This window comes from Aquarana catesbeiana, linkage group LG01 (assembly GCF_042186555.1).
Source record: "Aquarana catesbeiana isolate 2022-GZ linkage group LG01, ASM4218655v1, whole genome shotgun sequence".
Classification (NCBI taxonomy): Eukaryota; Metazoa; Chordata; class Amphibia; order Anura; family Ranidae; genus Aquarana; species Aquarana catesbeiana.
In genome coordinates, this window is record NC_133324.1 from 775,493,265 (window position 1) to 775,513,325 (window position 20,061).

Below are 20,061 nucleotides of genomic sequence, written 5' to 3' on the forward strand. Positions count from 1 at the left end.
ATAATCTAATATGGGGTCTCTAAGGTGGGAGGGAGAGGGCACTGATATAAAGGGAATCTCATCTAATCGGGGGTCTCTAATCTAAGGAGGGACACTGATATAATGGGAACTATATTCTAATGGGCATCTTTTAGGGGGGGGGGGGGGGCACTGATAAGCATATACAATATATTTGATTTCTTATAGATAATAATATTTTCTATATACAGATAGTCTTTAGAGCACAAATAGGGGGTTAATTACTAAAAATGGAGAGAGCAAAATATGGTGCAGCAGTGAATAGAAACTAATCAGCTTCTAGGTTATATTGCCAAAGCTTGATTGAACAAGCTGAATTTAGAAGCCGATGGCTACCATGCACAGCTACCTACCAGATTCTGAGTGCACCAGCTTTAGTAAATGTTCCCCATAGCGTCTTTCTACAGCAAATAGTTTGGAAAGTCATAATTAACGCCATATGAGTAGTAATGTTATTTAATTATTATTATACAGGATTTATATAGTGCCAACCGTTTGTGCAGCTCTTTACAACATGAGGGTAGACAGTACACTTACAATACAAATCAATACAGGAGGGATCAGAGGGCCCTGCTCCTTAGAGCTTACAATCTAGAAATCACAAAATATATGCATAGTATATACTACAAAAAACAATTTCTGTGCGCCGCTTAAGTGTTTGGCTTGGAAAAAAGGTGGCACCCTAGGAATGTCACATAGGTATTGAATTATGATAGCCAACATTTGCTCTTTCACCTTAGAGGGTGGGGAGTTAGTGGTGGAAAAATTCCTTGTTATAACCAACAGCAGCCACGTCAATCTATAACATGTGGACTTCCTGGTACACATCCTGCTAAGTCCAAGCTGAAGTTGGGAAAAAAACAGAGAGAAGGCAATAGCAACATAGCAGGTGGAGAGAACAGGAATCCATCAATACCATTCTCCAGTGGTTACAATACTAATGCAATCTAGCAGAAAGCACAATTCAAACAAATTGACAACAAAATGATAACATAAAAATCAGAAGTCATTCAATAAGCACTGCAGGGACAATGATCAGTGTCCAAGAAAATGCTGGAATGAATTAAAACTGAAAAGCAAAGACAGATGAAGAGGGAAGGGTGGGAGGAGTAGGAGGGTGGGAGTTGTGATTAAATGATAAATCTAGGTAGGTGTAGGAGACACATCCTGTGCAAGTGACAGCAGCCAGTCATACCTTGGAAGAACAGCAGAAAAGTTATGTGTCTAGCAGAAGCAGGATCCAGGGACAGCAATCAGGGGGGAGGTAAGGAGCCAGGGACAAAGATTAGGGGGGAGGTAAGGATCCAGGGACAGGGATCGGGGGGAGGCAAGGAGCCAGGGACAAAGCTTAGGGGGGAAGGAAGGATCCAGGGACAGGGATCGGGGGGGAGGTAAGAAGCCAAGGACAGCAATCGGGGGGGGAGGTAAGGAGACAGGGATCGGGGGGGGAGGTAAGGAGCCAGGGACAGGGATCGGGGGGGAGGTAAGGAGCCAGGGATCGGGGGGGGAGGTAATGAGCCAGGGATCGGGGGGGGAGGTAAGGAGCCAGGGACAGCGACCTGGGGGGGAGTTAAGGATCCAGGCACATCGACTGGGGGGCGGGGGGGGAGGTAAGGATCCAGGAACAGCGATCGGGGCAGGGAGGTGAGGATTTAGGGACAGGGATCGGGGGGAGGCAAGGAGCCAGGGACAAAGCTTAGGGAGGAGGTAAGGATCCAGGCACAGGGATTGGGGGGGAGGTAAGAAGCCAGGGACAGCAATCGGGGGGGAGGTAAGGAGACAGGGATCGGGGGGGGAGGTAGGGAGCCAGGGACAGGGATCGGGGGGGGGAGGTAAGGAGCCAGGGACAGGGATCGGGGGGGGGAGGTAAGGAGCCAGGGACAGGGATCGGCGGGGAGGTAAGGAGCCAGGGATCGGGGGGGGGGGGAGGTAAGGAGCCAGGGATCAGGGGGGGGGGAGGTAAGGAGCCAGGGATCGGGGGGGGGGGAGGTAAGGAGCCAGGGATCAGGGGGGGAGGGGAGGTAAGGAGCCAGGGATCAGGGGGGGAGGGGAGGTAAGGAGTCAGGGATCAGGGGGGGAGGTAAGGGGACAGGGATCAGGGGGGGAGGTAAGGAGCCAGGGACAGGGATCGGGGGGGGGAGGTAAGGAGCCAGGGACAGAGATGGGGGGGGGAGGTAAGGAGCCAGGGATCGGGGGGGGGAGGTAAGGAGCCAGGGATCGGGGGGGGGGAGGTAAGGAGCCAGGGATCGGGGGGGGGGAGGTAAGGAGCCAGGGATCGGGGGGGGGGAGGTAAGGAGCCAGGGATCGGGGGGGGGAGGTAAGGAGCCAGGGATCGGGGGGGGAGGTAAGGAGCCAGGGATCGGGGGGGGGAGGTAAGGAGCCAGGGATCGGAGGGGAGGTAAGGAGCCAGGGACAGCGACCTGGGGGGGAGTTAAGGATCCAGGCACAGCGACTGGGGGGCGGGGGGAGGTAAGGATCCAGGAACAGCGATCGGGGCAGGAAGGTGAGGATTTAGGGACAGCGATCGGGGCAGGAAGGTAAGGATCCAGGCATAGCGACTGGGGGGGGTAAGGATCCAGGGACAGCAATCGGGGGAGGGAGGTAAGGATCCAGGCACAGCGACTGGGGTGGGGTTAGGATCCAGGCACAGTGACCGGGGTGGGGTTAGGATCCAGGGACAGCGACCGGGGTGGGGTTAGGATCCAGGCACAGTGACCGTGGTGAGGGGGGGAAGGGGTCCTGGGATCAGGGGGGAGGTAAGGAGCCAGGGACAAAGATTAGGGGGGAGGTAAAGAACCAAGGAAAAAAGATTGGGGGGGGGGTTAGGATCCAGGGACAGCGATCGGGGGTGGGGGTGGAGGTAAGTGACCAGGGGGGAGGAATGGGATCCAGTGACAGTGATCAGGGGGGAGGAATAGGATCCAGTGACAGTGATCAGGGGGGAGGAATAGGATCCAGTGACAGTGATCAGGGGGGAGGAATGGGATCCAGTGACAGTGATCAGGGGGGAGGAATGGGATCCAGTGAAAGTGATCAGGGGGGAGGAATGGGATCCAGTGAGAGTGATCAGGGGGGAGGAATGGGATCCAGTGAGAGTGATCAGGGGGGAGGAATGGGATCCAGTGAGAGTGATCAGGGGGAAGGAATGGGATCCAGTGAGAGTGATCAGGGGGAAGGAATGGGATCCAGTGAGAGTGATCAGGGGGAAGGAATGGGATCCAGTGAGAGTGATCAGGGGGAAGGAATGGGATCCAGTGAGAGTGATCAGGGGAAAGGAATGGGATCCAGTGACAGTGATCAGGGGGAAAGGAATGGGATCCAGTGACAGTGATCAGGGGGAAAGGAATGGGATCCAGTGACAGTGATCAGGGGGAAAGGCATGGGATCCAGTGACAGTGATCAGGGGGAAAGGAATGGGATCCAGTGACAGTGATCGGAGGAAAGGCATGGGATCCAGTGACAGTGATCAGGGGGAAAGGCATGGGATCCAGTGACAGTGATCAGGGGGAAAGGTATGGGATCCAGTGACAGTGATCAGGGGGAAAGGCATGGGATCCAGTGACAGTGATCAGGGGGAAAGGAATGGGATCCAGTGACAGTGATCAGGGGGAAAGGAATGGGATCCAGTGACAGTGATCAGGGGGAAAGGAATGGGATCCAGTGACAGTGATCAGGGGGAAAGGAATGGGATCCAGTGACAGTGATCAGGGGGAAAGGAATGGGATCCAGTGACAGTGATCAGGGGGAAAGGAATGGGATCCAGTGACAGTGATCAGGGGGAAAGGAATGGGATCCAGTGACAGTGATCAGGGGGAAAGGAATGGGATCCAGTGACAGTGATCAGGGGGAAAGGAATGGGATCCAGTGACAGTGATCAGGGGGAAAGGAATGGGATCCAGTGACAGTGATCAGGGGGAAAGGAATGGGATCCAGTGACAGTGATCAGGGGGAAAGGAATGGGATCCAGTGACAGTGATCAGGGGGAAAGGAATGGGATCCAGTGACAGTGATCAGGGGGAAAGGAATGGGATCCAGTGACAGTGATCAGGGGGAAAGGAATGGGATCCAGTGACAGTGATCAGGGGGAAAGGAATGGGATCCAGTGACAGTGATCAGAGAGGGAGGGAAGGATCTAGGGACAGTGATGAGGGGGGAGGGAGGAGTGAGAGGAGGCTCACACCTGTGTGTATGAAGGATCAGGGAAGGGTTTGTAGTGGGGACACACACACAGTCCTGATCAGTAGCAGGCAGGGTGTTAGTAGCTGTGTGATTGCAGTGATCGGGGTGATAGTGGATGAGATCCGGTGACAAGTTGTGTGCAGAGTGCGGCTGATTGGTCCCGGTCGGTGTGAGGAAGTGTCAGTGTTGTGGATCATGTCAGTGGATGAGGAGTAGTCTCTCTCTCTCTCCCTGTATCAGGTCAGCGTGCACACAGCAGCCGATCAGTGCGGGTGTAGCGAGCAGCCGATCAGCACTCCCCGGACTTTGCTCCTCGGTACACTTGGGTGGTGACGATGAGGCTGAAGCCGGGCTTCCTCCTGCGCAGTCTGCTGGTCCTGGCCACTTTCCTGGCTCTGCTCATCTTGTGGTCGTCGCTCTCCTCTGGTCGGATCGAGCCGCAGCCCCATCTCCCCCGGGTGAGTAAAGCCTGCTGTGTCCTCTCGTTGTACTCGGTTACCTGCGGCCCTCCAGCGGCGGAGGAACCGCAAGTACCCGGAGTGTCCGTGCTGCCTCTTGTAGTTCTCCCCCTCCGGGGCCCCCCTAGCTCTGCCGTGCCAGGAACTAGTGTCCCCCCCCGCCTCCTCCTCCGTTCCCAGGAAGGGGGGCCGCCGCCGCTCTCGGTTCTCGTCAGGCCGGGCCCCTCTCTCTGTGAAGGTGGATTAATTAATTTCTCTAATCGCCTTAATTGAGTTTCATGCCGGGAGCACAGCGGCGCATTGCGCAGCATCCTCCACGGGGCGGCGTCACCCCCTCCTCCCGGCTCTTCGAGGAGGCGCGTGCAGGCATGGTTGCCCCGTGGGGTTCTGGGTAATTAGTGACCCTCAGCCATGGAGGTCACATGACATGGGGAGGGGGGGACACTGCTTCCCCTGACACGGGGGACTTCTTCCTACATTCCTCTGGGTATCGCTCCGCCCACAGACCTCTATGGGAAGTGCTGTGACCCGTCAAGCTGTGTATTCCTCCGCCATGACATTGGTGACAGGAATGGAGGGAAGTAGGGGTGACCCCGGGTCACCTACATTTCTCCATGTGTACAGTACAGTTCCAGTCACTTCTCGTGCTTTGTTATACCATAGAAGGAAGTGGGCTTTGTCACCATGCTTGGTGTACGACACGTCCCCAGGGGCTCCACTACTCTTCATACTGATTGGATAAAAATTCAGTGCAAACTCCTCCTCCTCCTCCGGGGTCAGCTTAGGGTTAGGTCACCCACATGTGTAGAATGGGGCTACCAGCACTCTGTCTAAACAATCACCTTGTAAAACAACCCATTCAGTTTAAAATACAAATGAAAGGAAAACCAGTTTTTTGTATAGATATAAAATTACATTATAAATACTTTTTTTTCCCTTTTTTATAAGTGATCACATTCCATCTGTTCTCAGCTGCATAAGAGCTGGGGGAGGGGGAGAAGCAGCAGCACACTGAGCTTCCAAGTGAATGGCTGTGCAGCAGGGGTGGGGGGATGTCAGGACAAGCCTGATCATTGGAGAGAGCACACTCAGTTCCCAGCACAGCTAGAGAACCTACCACGGTGTGCTCTCCTGGTTAGTGTGGTCAGTTTCTAAAGCAAGGGGACTAGCAAGAATACCAGGGATTTCACATAAAGGAAACAATACAAAGGGAACAGGATACTTTCTCATAGCAGGCACATATCAGGAATATGAGGTGTTGGGGGTAACAAACACTTTAATGGTCAGGGTCTTCCACATATTGCGTGGCTGGACCTTACCTCAGCAGGTCCCCTGATGAATGTGGTCTGCCTGGTTTCGGTCAGGTGGACCGCACAGAAGGACCACGCATACCCCAGTCCCTGTCAGGAGGTTTGCACCTCGGGGGATCAGAGCCGGGTCCTTGCTCGTCTGAGGAGGGCCATGTGTACACCCTGTGCTCACGTTTTTAGTGCACCTGGTGTTAGGTTGGCCATAGATGGATGTAAATTCAGCTTGTTTAGCAGGTCCCCCAAAGAAATGGGGTCTGCCTGGTTTCAGTCGGGTGGACTATATGTACCCCAGTCAGGAGGCTTGCACCCCATGGGATCAGGGCTGGGTTCTTTCTTTTCTGAGGAAGACAGGGAGGTTGATTTACTAAAGGCAAATATACTGTGCACCGCAAGTGCATTTGCACCAGATCTGAAATGAGGGGAAGCTCTGCTGATTTCTATCATCCAATCATGTGCAAGCAAAAATTCTGTTTTTTTTTTTAAATTTTCCTTGCATGTTCCCCTCAGATCTTAAGCAACTGCACTTGCAGTGCACAGACTATTTGCCTTTCGTAAATCAACCCCTGTGTGTACACCCTGTGCACTTTTCTTCTGGGCTCACTTTTTTATTGCACCTGGTGTTAGGCTCGGTTCACACTACTGTGACCTGAAAGTCAAAACTTTGCCAGGCAAATTCTTGGCGATTTGATACGACTTGAGTACTACTTTGAAGCAACTTTCTTGCCTGATCTGTGGGAAGGGTTACAGTGCAGGGAATGCCTGGGTAATTTTCCTGTAATGTCGCATCCAAATCACAGGATCCAACTTGGACGCGACTTCCATTAAAGCCTTTGGGCACAAGTCGGATAGAAGTTACCTTCAAGAAGTACAGGGTTCTTTTCTAAAGTCAGTGGTGCTAGTTAAAGCGGGGTTCCACCCAAATTTTGAACATTATCTCTATGCATTCTCTTCCTTGCCTAGATGCTGACATGCTGTGTAAAAAAATTTAAATCGCCATAATTACCTTTTTTTTTTTTCTAATCTTAGCACTTCCTGGTTTTCCTCCCATGGGAGTAGGCGTGTTTCTAGCCTCTCCCAGACCTCCCACAGTCCCCTGGGAGCTAGTCTCAGGCTTCCCAGCATGCATTGTGCAACAGCATCATCACAACATCTCGGTGAATGCTGGGAGCACAGCATTCACCGCATCCAGGAAATACATGCTTGTGGGCTTCAAATGCCCACAATGAAGATGGAAACCGCCTTCAATGAATTTTATAAGTTATTCTTTACAACGAAATCGGACACAGGCGGACTTATTACACAGAACATGTGAGTAGATATTCATGAGAAGAAAAGTTTGTGAATGAACTCCAAAAAAAAAAAAACGATAGATAGGTGGACCCCCGCTTTAAGACAGCTCTCATTGACTGACATGGGATTTCACATGTCATGCGACTTGGGGTCCTACAAGTTGTATTCCAAGTCGTGACAGTGTGAACCGAGCCTTAAGCTGGCCATAGATGGATGGAAATTCGGCTGAACTTGTCTTTTAAGCTGGCCATAGATGGATGGAAATTCAACTGAACTTCTCCTTTAAGCTGGCCATACCATAGATGGATGGAATAGATGGATGGAAATTCAGCTGAACTTCTCCTTTAAGCTGGCCATACCATATGGATGGAAATTCGGCTGAACTTCTCCTTTAAGCTGGCCACAGATGGATGGAAATTTGTCTGGTTCAGCAGGGATTGGCCACATTTTGACCCATGTGTGGCCACTGCAGTTGAACAGAAGTTGATCTATGGATGGCTTCTGTTCTGTAGCACTGATCTGTGTATTTTGACAGTGGAGGAATCAATGCAATGTTTGGCTGAGCAAAAAAAACTGAGCTGTGTATGGCCAGCTTTAGTTTCGAGTGTGCGCACCAAGGAGGAACAAACAAACTGCCTTGGTGTTCCACAATTAGGCCATATAATAATGGAAACAGCCAGCACTCCTAGTACTTCCAGAGGGGAACACAAGTAATAAATTGGGATGTGGAACCTCAGTTTAATAAAATGACTGACTACTTCTGTTCTCCTCTGGAAGATCTGAGAGTACCTACAACCTCCCTGAGCCTTTTCACCATGAAGGAACCCTTGAATAGAGTTTTTTCAGGTCTCAGGTTACCCTTAACCATATTGGTTGTAGAGTTTTCATATGAAGGAATAAAGAATGTGGTCTACTAATTATATTATTAGGTGGTCTAATTATAGTCAGAAAATTTTCTAGATCTCTTCAGACTGACCTATTCTGCCGGTATAGCTATATCATTTTTAAAAAAATGTGTGTCTATACTGTTTAAAATCCAGTAATACACCGTCTCACCCTATTCTGCTCATGCTCAGTTGCTCTCTATTTTTAGGCACTGTGCTGAATTTGTAGAGTCTTATCTGCCGACAGCCTAAACATTTACTGCTGCTCAGGGGCTCTGGGCTTCAGCAAAATGGCAGCCTCCAGCAAGAAGAAACAGGGCCAATGCTGGAGGCAATTTACAAAACAAACTCATTTTGGTAGCACAATTATTCGTGTGGAATGCATGGTCCTTGCTAAACAACATTATTTTTAGGTTGTTATTGGTAAAGTTCTGCATTAATTTGCCCCCATGAGGCTCAGTTCGCACCTAAACCGGCCGTGGATCGCACAGCAACGCTGTCTGTCCCTGTTCTCCATTTCAGGGATGAATCAGGGCAGAATCTTTGCCTGAATTCGGCCCTGAAACGGAGGCAAAGACGCACAGCGTTTCTGTGTAGTGCGCTCTGCAGACATGTGAACTGGCTCCATAGAGAGCCGGTCATATTCTCCTGATATGCGAATTGGAGTGAACCCAGCCTGATAGGAATACAAAAAAAACTGCTGATGCTTTAAATTGGTGGAGTTGGTGTACATCAGTTTAACAGTGCTCTCACTGCAGTGAGGCCAGGGCAACCTCTAGTATATGTGTATGTATGTGTGTGTATATATATATATATATATATATATATATATATATATATATATATATATATATATATATATACTATGATATTGTGTATATGATATGTGTGTGATGTATTAGCCAGGTTTCTGTGTCATGGGAAATGACTTTCAAATGTTGGAATTTCTTGCAGATTGTATTTCATGTGTAGTCAGCAAATGTATTTGATCCTGGAACTCTGTGTGTGATTTTTGAAAACAGACCAGCTTCCAAATTAGATCCCCTTTACATTTATTACAATCTGTTTATGTCATTATGTCTTTGTGATGGAAGTTGTCCATACATGAAAAAAGTTTTAAGTAGAAGAAAACCCTTAAAGTAGACCTTCAGTCACTTTTTTCAACTTTGCATCTAGTAAATCCTCTGCCCTTGTTGTTTTAACTTTGGATAGTAAAACATTTTTTTCCTGCCAGTAAATACCTTATACCGCCCACTTCTTGCTTCTTGTCTGGTCATTAGCCTAGGCTTATGACATCTATCTATCTATCTATCTATCTATCTATCTATCTATCTATCTATCTATCTATCTATCGAGTTTGCCATGAAGGGAGGGGGGATGAGTCATAAGAGGGCCAATGAGAGCTGTGGAGGTGTGTGTCTGTGTAAATCCAGGAAGTGAACAGGCAGCAGCTTCAGCTGCCCAAAGTTAAAATGGTTGCAGCCAGACTTAGTAGAGGGAGATTTCTACAGCATATTTGGCAAGTACAGAATCACAGTATATATAAAATAATATGCAAAGTGGTTGGAGGGAAGCTTCAGAATGGCAAAGATTTTTTTATTACAAATTATGTGAGCAGACTGCAGTTCCTCTTTAAGTCCAAAGCCGTACATGGATCGAAATTTTGAATTTCTGCCAGTTCAGCAGGGACCAGCAGAGAGTCGAACCATGTATGGACAGGCTAAGTGTACCCAGGTCGATCCATCAATTCATAGATCAACTTAGGTACAACCAGCTTGTCAGTTTTTTATATGTGATTACTGCCGGTGGCTATAGCCGCTAGCGATCATCATTGTGTCCTGCTGAGGGCAGTCAAGTGATTTTGTTAAAATCAAATCCTCTTTTGGCTGCCTAACTGTTATTAAAAATGCCCCCCCCCCCCCCCTTCCTACGTATCTGCCAAACCGATATAAAAAAAGATTTGTGTACTTGCCTATTTTTAATCTGCTCCAGTAAAAACATGCAATGATCCTATTGCACATGTTCATGGAAAGGGCCATAGAGAAAGCAGATGCTGCAGCAGATGCCATCTGGGGACTGGTGACACCATAGACCAAAGTATATATTTCCAGCACACCGTGGATCATCAAAATCAACGTTCAAAAATTAATTTGAAAAGGTCACATCAGAGGCAAGGTGCAATGTGTCTTGGCTACACAGAACTCCTTTGTCAGGTATATGGCACAGTGATGTCATGCCTGATGAAGGGGTCCTGTGTGTCCCCGAAACTTTGCACCTTACTGCTGTGATGGGACTTTTTAAAATAGATGCTTGGATGTTGATTTTGATGATCCACGGTGATATATACTTTGGTGCTACCTCAGCTCCAACTCGCTGGACAACAGCTGGGAATTCCGTGAGCCATGATGTTACCCATAGACTGCCATGACCCAGCCATTGTTGGTGCTCCCTCCTCTCCCCTGCATCAGCCACTTAATGATACAGGGGCGTGGAACATGTGGGATCAAGTGACTGGACCAGAGCAGATTAAAAATAAGTACCGGTTAGACAGGATACATAGGGGTAGGTGAGAGGAAGCATTTTTAAAGTGTAAATTCACCTTTTACAGGACCTCTCTCTCCCCATCCCCCCGGTCCCTCTGGCCTTGAGTGCCATGATCTCCTGCTGTGACACATCGTATAGCTGCTTTACCGATCCGGGGATTTGAAATCCCCATGGCTTTCTCTCCTCTTCTCCCCCACTGACAGGACAGACTACGCCGGTTCTGATTGGTCAGTGCCGACCGATTAGAATGCCTCCTATACATACCTTTTATGAGGTAAGTTTAGGAGATTAAGCCACAGGGATTTCATATCCCCAGACCGGTAAAGCGGCTATACGATGTGTCACAGCGGAAGATTGCAGCACTCAAGGTCAGCGGGGGTGGGGGGTTGGATGGGGAGGGGTCCAGTGTAAGTTCACCTTACATATTTTCTGTAAAGATGAACTTACCCTTTAAGGATAGTTAGACTAAAGCCGCATACACACGAGCGGAATGTCCGACAGAAAAAGTCAGACAGAAGCTTTTCATCATCTATTCCGATTGTGTGTATGCCTTTTTTTTTTTTTTTTTTTTTGAAAATTCTGAATGACCTTGAAATAGAACATGTTCTAAATATTTCTGACGGAACCAATTCCTATCGGGAAACCCGCTCGTCTATATGCTGTTCCGACGGACCAAAAACGACGCATGCTCTGAAGCAAGTACGAGACAGAAGCTATTGGCTACTGGCTATTGAACTTCCTTTTTTTTAGTCCCGTCGTACGTGTTGTACATCACCACGTTCTGGACGGTCGGACTTTGGTGTGATCATGTGTATGCAAGACCGCTTGAGCGGAATTCCGTAGGAGTTCCATCAGAGAAACCTTCGGAGTTTATTCCAACGGCAAAACCGATCGTGTGCACACGGCATAATGCGGCTTATCTTGCACTTAAAATTTGAACTCTCAGAATTCCATAGATTTTCCCCTTGCAGTCTCCTGTTTGCCATTCAATACAGGGTTATAGGGGTAGAGGATTACCCTAAAATACTTACCTTAATCCTCACTCCCCCAGTAGCTGGCACTCAACTCTTGTCTCCAACACTCCAGGTTGTGGGCAGGCCCTCACCGTTCTCAAATACCATGCAGGGTTATTGCATTGTATATGATGGCATCAGAGTGTAACTTTTCCCTGGAGCATCCTAGAGAAGAGGATTTTGGGGATCAGTCACACAGGTGGAGGGAGCCTTCTGGAATGAGGAATAAGGTAAGCTCTGGACTTAACAAGCATTTAACTCTTGCAGTGTTGGGGGGCCTCACTTTTATTTTTTTTCTGGTGCCCAGAGTTAGGCTTTACAAATATACATTTGTTAATTCAATGCAGTAAATATGTTGTGATGGTACAGTTGTGTCCTAAGTGAGGTGTCAGGTGGACTGCTCCGAAGTGCTGTTTTACAATACTAACAGCAAGGATAAAGACACTCTACAAAAGATTCTGATGTCTCGGGCTTTAGAGTTATCAGATTTAGTTTTAATGAGATTTAAACCATATGAACAAATAGTGAGCATTGTAAGCAATTGTAAGTCCTTTGATGTTTAGTTATGTTTATATGAAGCCATGGAGATTTGAGTACGCTGGCCCGCGTACGATGTGCATTTTAATAAGCGTGGCAAATTGTAAATGAATCATAGTTTTACAAAGTGGAAATGAGGGACATGTGCCAACATGCTTCTAGCAGTCCAAGTAGTTGAAAAGAACAAGGCTGGCTGGGTTAAATTGGACTAAACATTTAGCACCCATTTATTAGAATACAAAGCTTTTGGCTCAGAATATAACTTGTACAGCAAGTTCCAGTATATTTCTATAAGAATGCATCATTCATTTTACTTTAACGTAGAACCCCAATTCCAAAACAATTGGGACACTGTAAAATATACATAATAGAAGATTGCAATGATTTGCTAATCTCATAAACCCATATTTTCATTGCAATAGAAAATAGAAAACTTATCAAATGTTTAAACTGAGAAAATGTATTTTGAGAAAAAAAGAAGGTCATTTTGAAAATGTTGGCAGCAACACTTCTCAAAAAAGTTGGGACAGGGTGATGTTTATCGCAGCGTAGCATCCCTTCTTCTTTTAACACTCTGTAAAGGTCTGGGGAAAAAAAAGAGTTGCTGGAGTTTTGAAAAAACAAAAAACAAAACAGTTGCTGGAGTTTTGGGAGAGGAATGATATAGGATTCTAACTAATGTATTGTTTCAATCATGTCTCCCCTTTCCCTATTTCCTCCAGACTGTACTTATTAAAGCAGATCTTCGTAGAAAAAAACGATTTGATTTGCCTGTATGTAAATGCGCCTAAATGCTTGATGTGTTTAGCACAGGGGTCTTCAAACTGTGGCCCTCCATGTGTTCAGGAACTACAATTCCCATCATGCCTAGTCATGTCTGTGAATGTCAGAGTTTTACAATGCCTCATGGGTTGTGTAGTTCTGCAACAGCTGGAGGGCCGTAGTTTGAGGATCCCTGGTTTAGCACTTGAGCGTTCATTCATTCCAATGCCCAGAATAAATTGATATTCTTGCCAATAGCATTTATTAGTGATCAAATGCTTGGATGTGCCTAGACGTGTGCAAAATGTGGCTTTGGGTGCATTTTTTAAGCAGCCTTTGTCCTGCCAGGAGAAAAAGCTTTCAGAAGAGCTGAGCAAACACTCAGTGTGCATAAGGTCTAAGGGCTCTTTCACACTGGATGCAGTTGGATGCATTTTGAACTGTATTCCAACTGCATAGACAGCCCAAAATCAAAGTAATCCTATGAGCATAGCTCACATAATCGCAGTAAAAAAAAAAAAAAGTAGAGTACGCAGCATTTTTCCCTGCAAACCCGCTTCAAACGCACCGCACCCCTTTAAGCCAAGAAAGCCAAGCCCAAAAATATATAGAAAAATGCACTGCAAAAGCAGCGCAAAACGCATTCAAGCGCACTTCAAACACACTTCAAATTTATGTAAACATGCAGTCAAACACGTGCAGTCATGTGCAGTTTCTGGTGTGAATGGGCCCTTAAACTGTATTTCTTATTTTGCATTAAAGTAATGTTAGGAGGTTTACACAGTGAAAGTACACAGACGTTGTTCATATCATGAAAAAAGCTTAGTGGATGCAAAAATAGCTACAGTATGTTCTGAATGATAGATGCTGTTACAGCAACTCTGTCGCTAAAAGTTTAAAGAGAAATTTTCCCATAAGATTATGTGCGTGTTTGATGCATTTTTATGCATATTATTTACCTGCAAAAGCCTCCGTTGTGTAGACATCCAAAAACACTGAGACTGCTGATGGGCACCACCAACTCAAAGCTGTCACTCAAATGACACTCTAAAATATTCCCATTCACTCCCTCCTTTCTGCAGGCTGCTGTGTAAAAGGTTATGTAGGGAGGTGAGGGGTAGAAGAGCTGGACCAGCACAGAGTAATTCGGCACTCCCTCTAGAGGAGAGGCCTATAATGTGCAAGGAGAGGGGGCTGTGCTAAGGAATTTAATCTTGGAATATTTCGTTTTTCTGGCACCTTCAAAGGCACATAGCAGGTCAATAAAACATTTATGGAAAGAAAATAAATATTGTGGCTGTGGTTGTGGTTGTACTGCCCAATCCCTGAATACAAATACCTCATAAAACCAGAGAAAAGAGAGAGAGGAAAAGAAAGAGAAAGAATACCGAAGCATGGCGACTAGAAAGAAAAGGACATAAAGGTTCCAGTGAGGCTGGAGAAAGGGGGGAGATAGTATCGGAGAGGGGGTGGGGGGGTATAAGTGAGAAAATTGGCCCGGGTGAGGGGGGTATGTTATCTTTGTGTCTCTGGTGTTTTATTATCCATGTGGCAAGCATAGCCACTCTCTCATCGGAGAATATAAACAGATTCCAGAGCATCCATGCTTTGGAGTGTTGTTCTTGTTTATTTTGTGCTGTTAGGACTAAGACCTCCAACTTCCTGATCTCCTCCACTCTGCATAGCCACAACCCTATAGTTGGTGTTGAGCTTTTCTTCCACATAAGTGGGATGCAAGATTTAGCTGCATTCAGTAGGTGTCGTATTATCGACTTTTTGTAGCTCAGTGTTGGGATTGTAGTGGCATGGAGCAGGATGAAAGCGGGGGTCATCACTTATCGTGTGATCCGAGAATTTTTGAGTGATTGTCTGGACTGTTGTCCAGAAATTCTGAAGCAGAGGGCAAGACAAGAAAATGTGGAGGAGTGTCCCCTTTGTCTGTCTGACATCTCCAACATTTGTCTGTGGTAGTAGGGAAATATGTGTGTAGCCTTTGAGGTGTGTAGTACCATTTGGTCAGGATCTTGTAGTTAAGTTCCTGTATCTTTGTGCAGATGGATGTTTTTAAGGAGAATCTGATAATCATTTGAATTTGGGCATTGGTAAACTTGCATTGTTGGTCGGTTTCCCATTTCTGTATGAGAGAGAAAATTGAGTACTGTCCGTGATACTTTTTTTATTTGCACTAACATAAAATTTTTCAGGACAAGCTTTCGGGGTATGTCCCCTTCTTCAAGGTCCAAGCAGTACTAATCAAATCAAGTACCATTTCTGTATGAGTGTCAGGTCAGGTTGTTCTACTGGGGAATTGAGTAACTCATATGTTTTAGATAGCACTTGAGGTAAGGCTCCCTCGTCTGCGCAATAATCTTCAAAAGTCATCAGGTCACGGTTAAAATGTGCTGGGTTAGGGATCGAGTGTAGAAAGTGATGTAGTCGTATTGCTTTCCAGAATGGCAGTTGGAATTTTCCCCTTTCATCAGTTAGATCCTGAATAGAGGGCCATTGATTTTCAACCAAGAAATGTGAGGCTCGATCCCTGCCGGTTGATGTAAGTGTCTCGTACTCTGATTGTTCCAAACCGGGGGAGAAAGTAGGGTTACCCAGTATCGGGTGGAGAGGGAAGTGGTGAATAATGTGGATGCGCCTACCCGAAGGGTCGTGCCTATTACGCGATGCGACTTCAATGCTGAGGGTAACTGGTCAAAGCACCAAATCACTCCCTTCAGTTGGATTGCGGACTGGGCCTGTTCTAATTGTATCCACAGCTTGTTTTGGCCGTGTCGGTTCCAATCTATTGTTCTACCTAGGTGAACTGCCCGGTAGTAGTTTCGCAAATCTGGGAGAGGTAGTCCTCCAAAATGTTTGGGTAATGTTAAATCATGCCTCCGCAGTCTATGTTTCAAGTTTGCCCAAATGAATTTAACAAAAAGGGAGTGCATTTGTTTAAGGTTTTGGGGTGGAATCCTGACCGGCAGTGCCTGGAATAAATATAGAAATTTCGGAAGTATAGACATTTTGAGAAGATTACATCTACCGAACCAGGAGTGCAGGCCTTTGTTCCACTCCTCCCAAAGTAAGCGGGTCTTAGTCAGTGATGGTGGGAAGTTAAGTCCGAAGGTGTGTTTTAGGTCATTGGGGATCTGGGTTCCCAGGTATTTGCAGGCATCTGACCATTTAAATCTAAACTGTGATTTTAGAGAGCTTAATCTACTCGGTGTGATATTAATCCCCATAGCCTCCGATTTATCAAAATAGATTTTTTGGTTGAATAAATTTCCATATCTATCAAATTCCCTAAAGAGGTTAGGTAGGGACACCACAGGATTGGTTAGAGAAAACATCAGGTCATCAGCGCAGGCTGAGATCTTGTATTGGGTATCTCCTACTGTCACGCCGGATATATCCGGGTTAGATCGTTTGGTGCATATGAAGGGTTCCAAGGCTAAGGCAAACAGGAGGGGTGAAAGCGGGCAACCCTGTCTAGTACCATTTGTTATAGGAAATGAATCTAAATAGAATTCCGTTGGCTTTGACCAGTGCAGTGGGTTTGGAGTATAAGCTAAGGATCCACTGTAGCATCTTTTGCCCCTGGCCGATATTTTTGAGAACTGGGGACATAAAAACCCAGTTGCCGCGGTCAAACGCTTTCTCCGCGTCTGTACTAAGGAAGATTCATGGGGTTTTAGTAACAGAGGTTACATGAATGAGATTGAGCACTTTGGTGGGGTTATCCCTCGCCTCTCGGGCAAGGACAAACCCCACCTGATCCAGGTGTACTAGGTCCGGCATGTGTTGGGTTAGTCTATTGGCCAGAATCTTTGTGAAAAGCTTGAGATCTACGTTCAGCGGGGATGTCAGTTTTTTTTCATCTGTGTGCCATTAGGGAGATTTTATTTTACTTCCCGTCCAATAGCCAAAACAGGAAGTAAGAGTAAGTCCCTCCAAAATGAAGGAATCTGTGGTAGTCATCAGAACTAGTGTCCCCCTTGGAAGATTTCCTTCTATTCCTATTCTGGGGACAATCCAAAATGTGGGCTTTCCTTTCACGCTTGATAACAGTAAACTTGACAAATAGAGAGGGGGTGAATTTCCACAATGGGGGCACAGACTGCAGTAAAAACCTGAGTGACGTTCTAATCCCTCTCCACTCTGTCCGGCCTGCCATTGCACCCTACATCTTCTTTTTGTTTTTGTTTAGAGAGTTCATCCTTCACCAGAGTAAATCCAAAGCGTGCAGAAAGGGTATTGGTACTACGCCTGTATATTTGCCTTTATTCCCACCTGAACCGACCCAAAGACGCACAGGACCCTTCTGCTATCCGGACTACAGTCGCCCCGGACCTGTCTGGGGAACAGTGCTGTTCCCTCTTCTTGTGCAAGGTCTTGTTTCCGCCTCCCTCTGTAGTTTTCTGCAGGTAGACTGTAGTGGGTGGAACTGCTGGATCCCTCCTACAGCTCTGTTCTTTGGCACTGGTTATGCACAGCACAGTGATGATGTCACTGCTACTCTTACTAATTAATAACTTGGTTTGCCAAGGTATTTGTTGCACACTTAGTGGATCCTTTGTGACTATTGAGGTGTGTGTGTGTGTGTGTGTGTATATATATATATATATATATATATATATATATATATATATATATATATATATATATAGCCTGGTACGTACTGTAAGAGCCCTTTCACGGTTTTCAGGCGTTTTAGCGCTAGAAATGGCTTCTAAAAAATGGACTAACAGAACCGATATCGGTCCGCTGGTGTAAAAGGGGCCTTAAGGGCTGGTTGCCTTTCAACCTGCGTTTGGGGTGTCGTTAAGTTAACGCTGGCACCCACTGCAGATCGCAAGTGCAGTATGTTTTGAATCCATTGCAAGAAATATGCATGGAACACAAGTTTCTGTTCTGTTGTGAACTGACCCTAAATGGATTTTTGTTCTGGAGTTCCGTTTTAAAGCTGGCTGTAATGTAGAAGTGGCATAGCGCTGGGAACTTAAAGTGGTGCTCATGTGTGCTGGATGGAGGGAACAACATACAGGTATGCACAGCATATGGGCACATCATGACACACTCCTTTATGAGAGTGACCACCTCCAGCACTGAGCAAGGGCTCTCAGATGCGTCTTTTTCTTACTCCACTTCTTCCGGGTCCCCCATCTTCCTCTTTGACCATGGGGGGGGGCACTGATTATGTAACCCCTGCACATGCACTCAGAAGATAATCATCTCAGCTCTGTTCTTGGCATCTTACGGATGTCGGGAATGAGCTGGGAGTGTGGATTGCACATTGCTATACAGAAAACAAGATTACTAGGCAAGAGAAGAAGAAGATATTTGACAGAAGAGACTTAGAATGTCTGCTCGGCTAAACAGCTGACCTCCTAGAAATTGGACGCTAGGAGTTTAGGGTGGAAGTATGTTAGGGCATTGCAGGTAGTTGGAAATGGCTGCTCCAGAATAAACTCTGTATTGGAATGTAATATTCATCTAGATAAAGAATGAGTGCAAATCTTTTACTTTATCTAATTAGTGCTGCATCTCCAAGCCTTCATTTCTTAGTGACGGATCCCTTTTAATAGAAAGAAGCTGACCAGTATGTGAAAGCATCAGTGAAAAGAACAAATTAAAAAGATGCAAAGGCAGTATGCTGGCTGTATGCTGTCGTCTTCGATGCTCATCCCTACTTGTTTAATTAAACACATCATTACTCCTTGACAAAAGCTTGCTGTACTGACAGAAAACAATACACGTTTAAAAATGCTTATAGACTCATCTGCATGTTGAACAGTCTCTAACTGAAATGGGCTTTTTTGCATGCACTCACTGCATTGGCTTCATAATTGGATTGTAGGAATATGAAAAGTAAAATGCTTATATTTAAATGGTTGCCTTAAAATGCCCTGGAATTTGAATGTTTAATTTAGGGATGGAGCAAACAGTGTTTTAAATATTGAATTTACAGTGGGCATGTGCATTATTGAATAGTGGCAGAGACATAAGGATTTTTATAAACACAGTAGCCAAATGTGAGCCATCAGTACAACTATCAACTCGTGGCAGAATGGTGATTTCAGCATGTTCATTCAATAATTGATCAGTGTATATAGCTGGAATTGTTGTTATCCTGCCTTTTATTATGAGAATGGAAACAAATTTTTCACTGAATTTAAAAGGACCCCCTCTCCCAACCATAAAACCGCAGGTGCATGCAGCTCTCCGTTCTCATATTTAAACACATTCTATATATAATAAAAGGTTTTCCATAGGCAAACCTTTTTGTTTTCATTTTGGATGGAGTAAGGAAGGAATGTAACCAACGGCAGATTTTTTGTCTCCCATTGGGGAGATTTCCCTTCACTTTCTGTTTTATAGCCAAAACAGGAAGTGAAAGGAGATCCCTGGTTGTCACCAGAGTCACCCAAACTAGTGTAGCCATTGAAAGATTCCCTATCTATTGCTGTTCTCAGGACAACCCAAAATTTGGGATTTTCTTTCACTTTTGTTAATGGTAAACATAAAATAGAGAGGATGAATCTCCCAGACAGCAATAAAAACCTAACAGGGGTTTAAAATTCCTCTCCACTGTATCTAAAACTTAAAAAAATAAAAAGAAAAAAGAAAAAGTTTTGCTATTAGTATTAATTAATATTATTCTTGTTTTTTTGTTTAAAAATAACAAACTGGTTTTGCACAAAGCAGCCCAGATTCTCCTCTTCTTGGGTCCCTCGCTGGCACTCCTGGCCCCTCCCTCCTGCTGAGTGCCCCCACAGCAAGCAGCTTGCAATGGGGGCACCCGAGCCACTGCTTTGTGTGTCCATTCAGATGTGCATTAAGATAAAAAAAAACCTTCTACCTTTTACAATCACTTTAATTCAGATTCAGGTTTCCTTAGGCACAGGTGAGGTGGCTATTGCTTTGTAGATCACATTGCTAACACCAAGGCAATGTATAAACAATAGCAAACCGTGCCAGACTTTCTACAGCGCATACGCAAGATCTGAAACAAAGGTGATCAATGGGCCAACACACTAAACAAGGAAGAAGGCAGCCATTGGTGACATATTTT

At 46.0% G+C, this 20,061-nt stretch overlaps 1 protein-coding gene across 2 annotated transcripts in view; it reads left to right on the top strand.

The window, feature by feature from the left end:
• Positions 1-1,264: 1,264 nt before the first annotated feature.
• The window catches only part of GALNT7 (polypeptide N-acetylgalactosaminyltransferase 7), a 232,865-nt gene continuing 214,068 nt past the window's right edge, over positions 1,265-20,061 (top strand). Inside the window, exons 1-2 of one of the 2 annotated variants that reach the window (XM_073606420.1) lie at positions 1,265-1,282; positions 4,438-4,655. In XM_073606420.1, coding sequence (XP_073462521.1) covers positions 4,533-4,655 — 123 coding nt within the window. In that variant the 5' untranslated portion in view covers positions 1,265-1,282; positions 4,438-4,532. Of the gene's footprint in view, positions 1,283-4,161; positions 4,656-20,061 lie in introns of those variants that run through there. The other variant, XM_073606424.1, reaches the window with a different exon arrangement.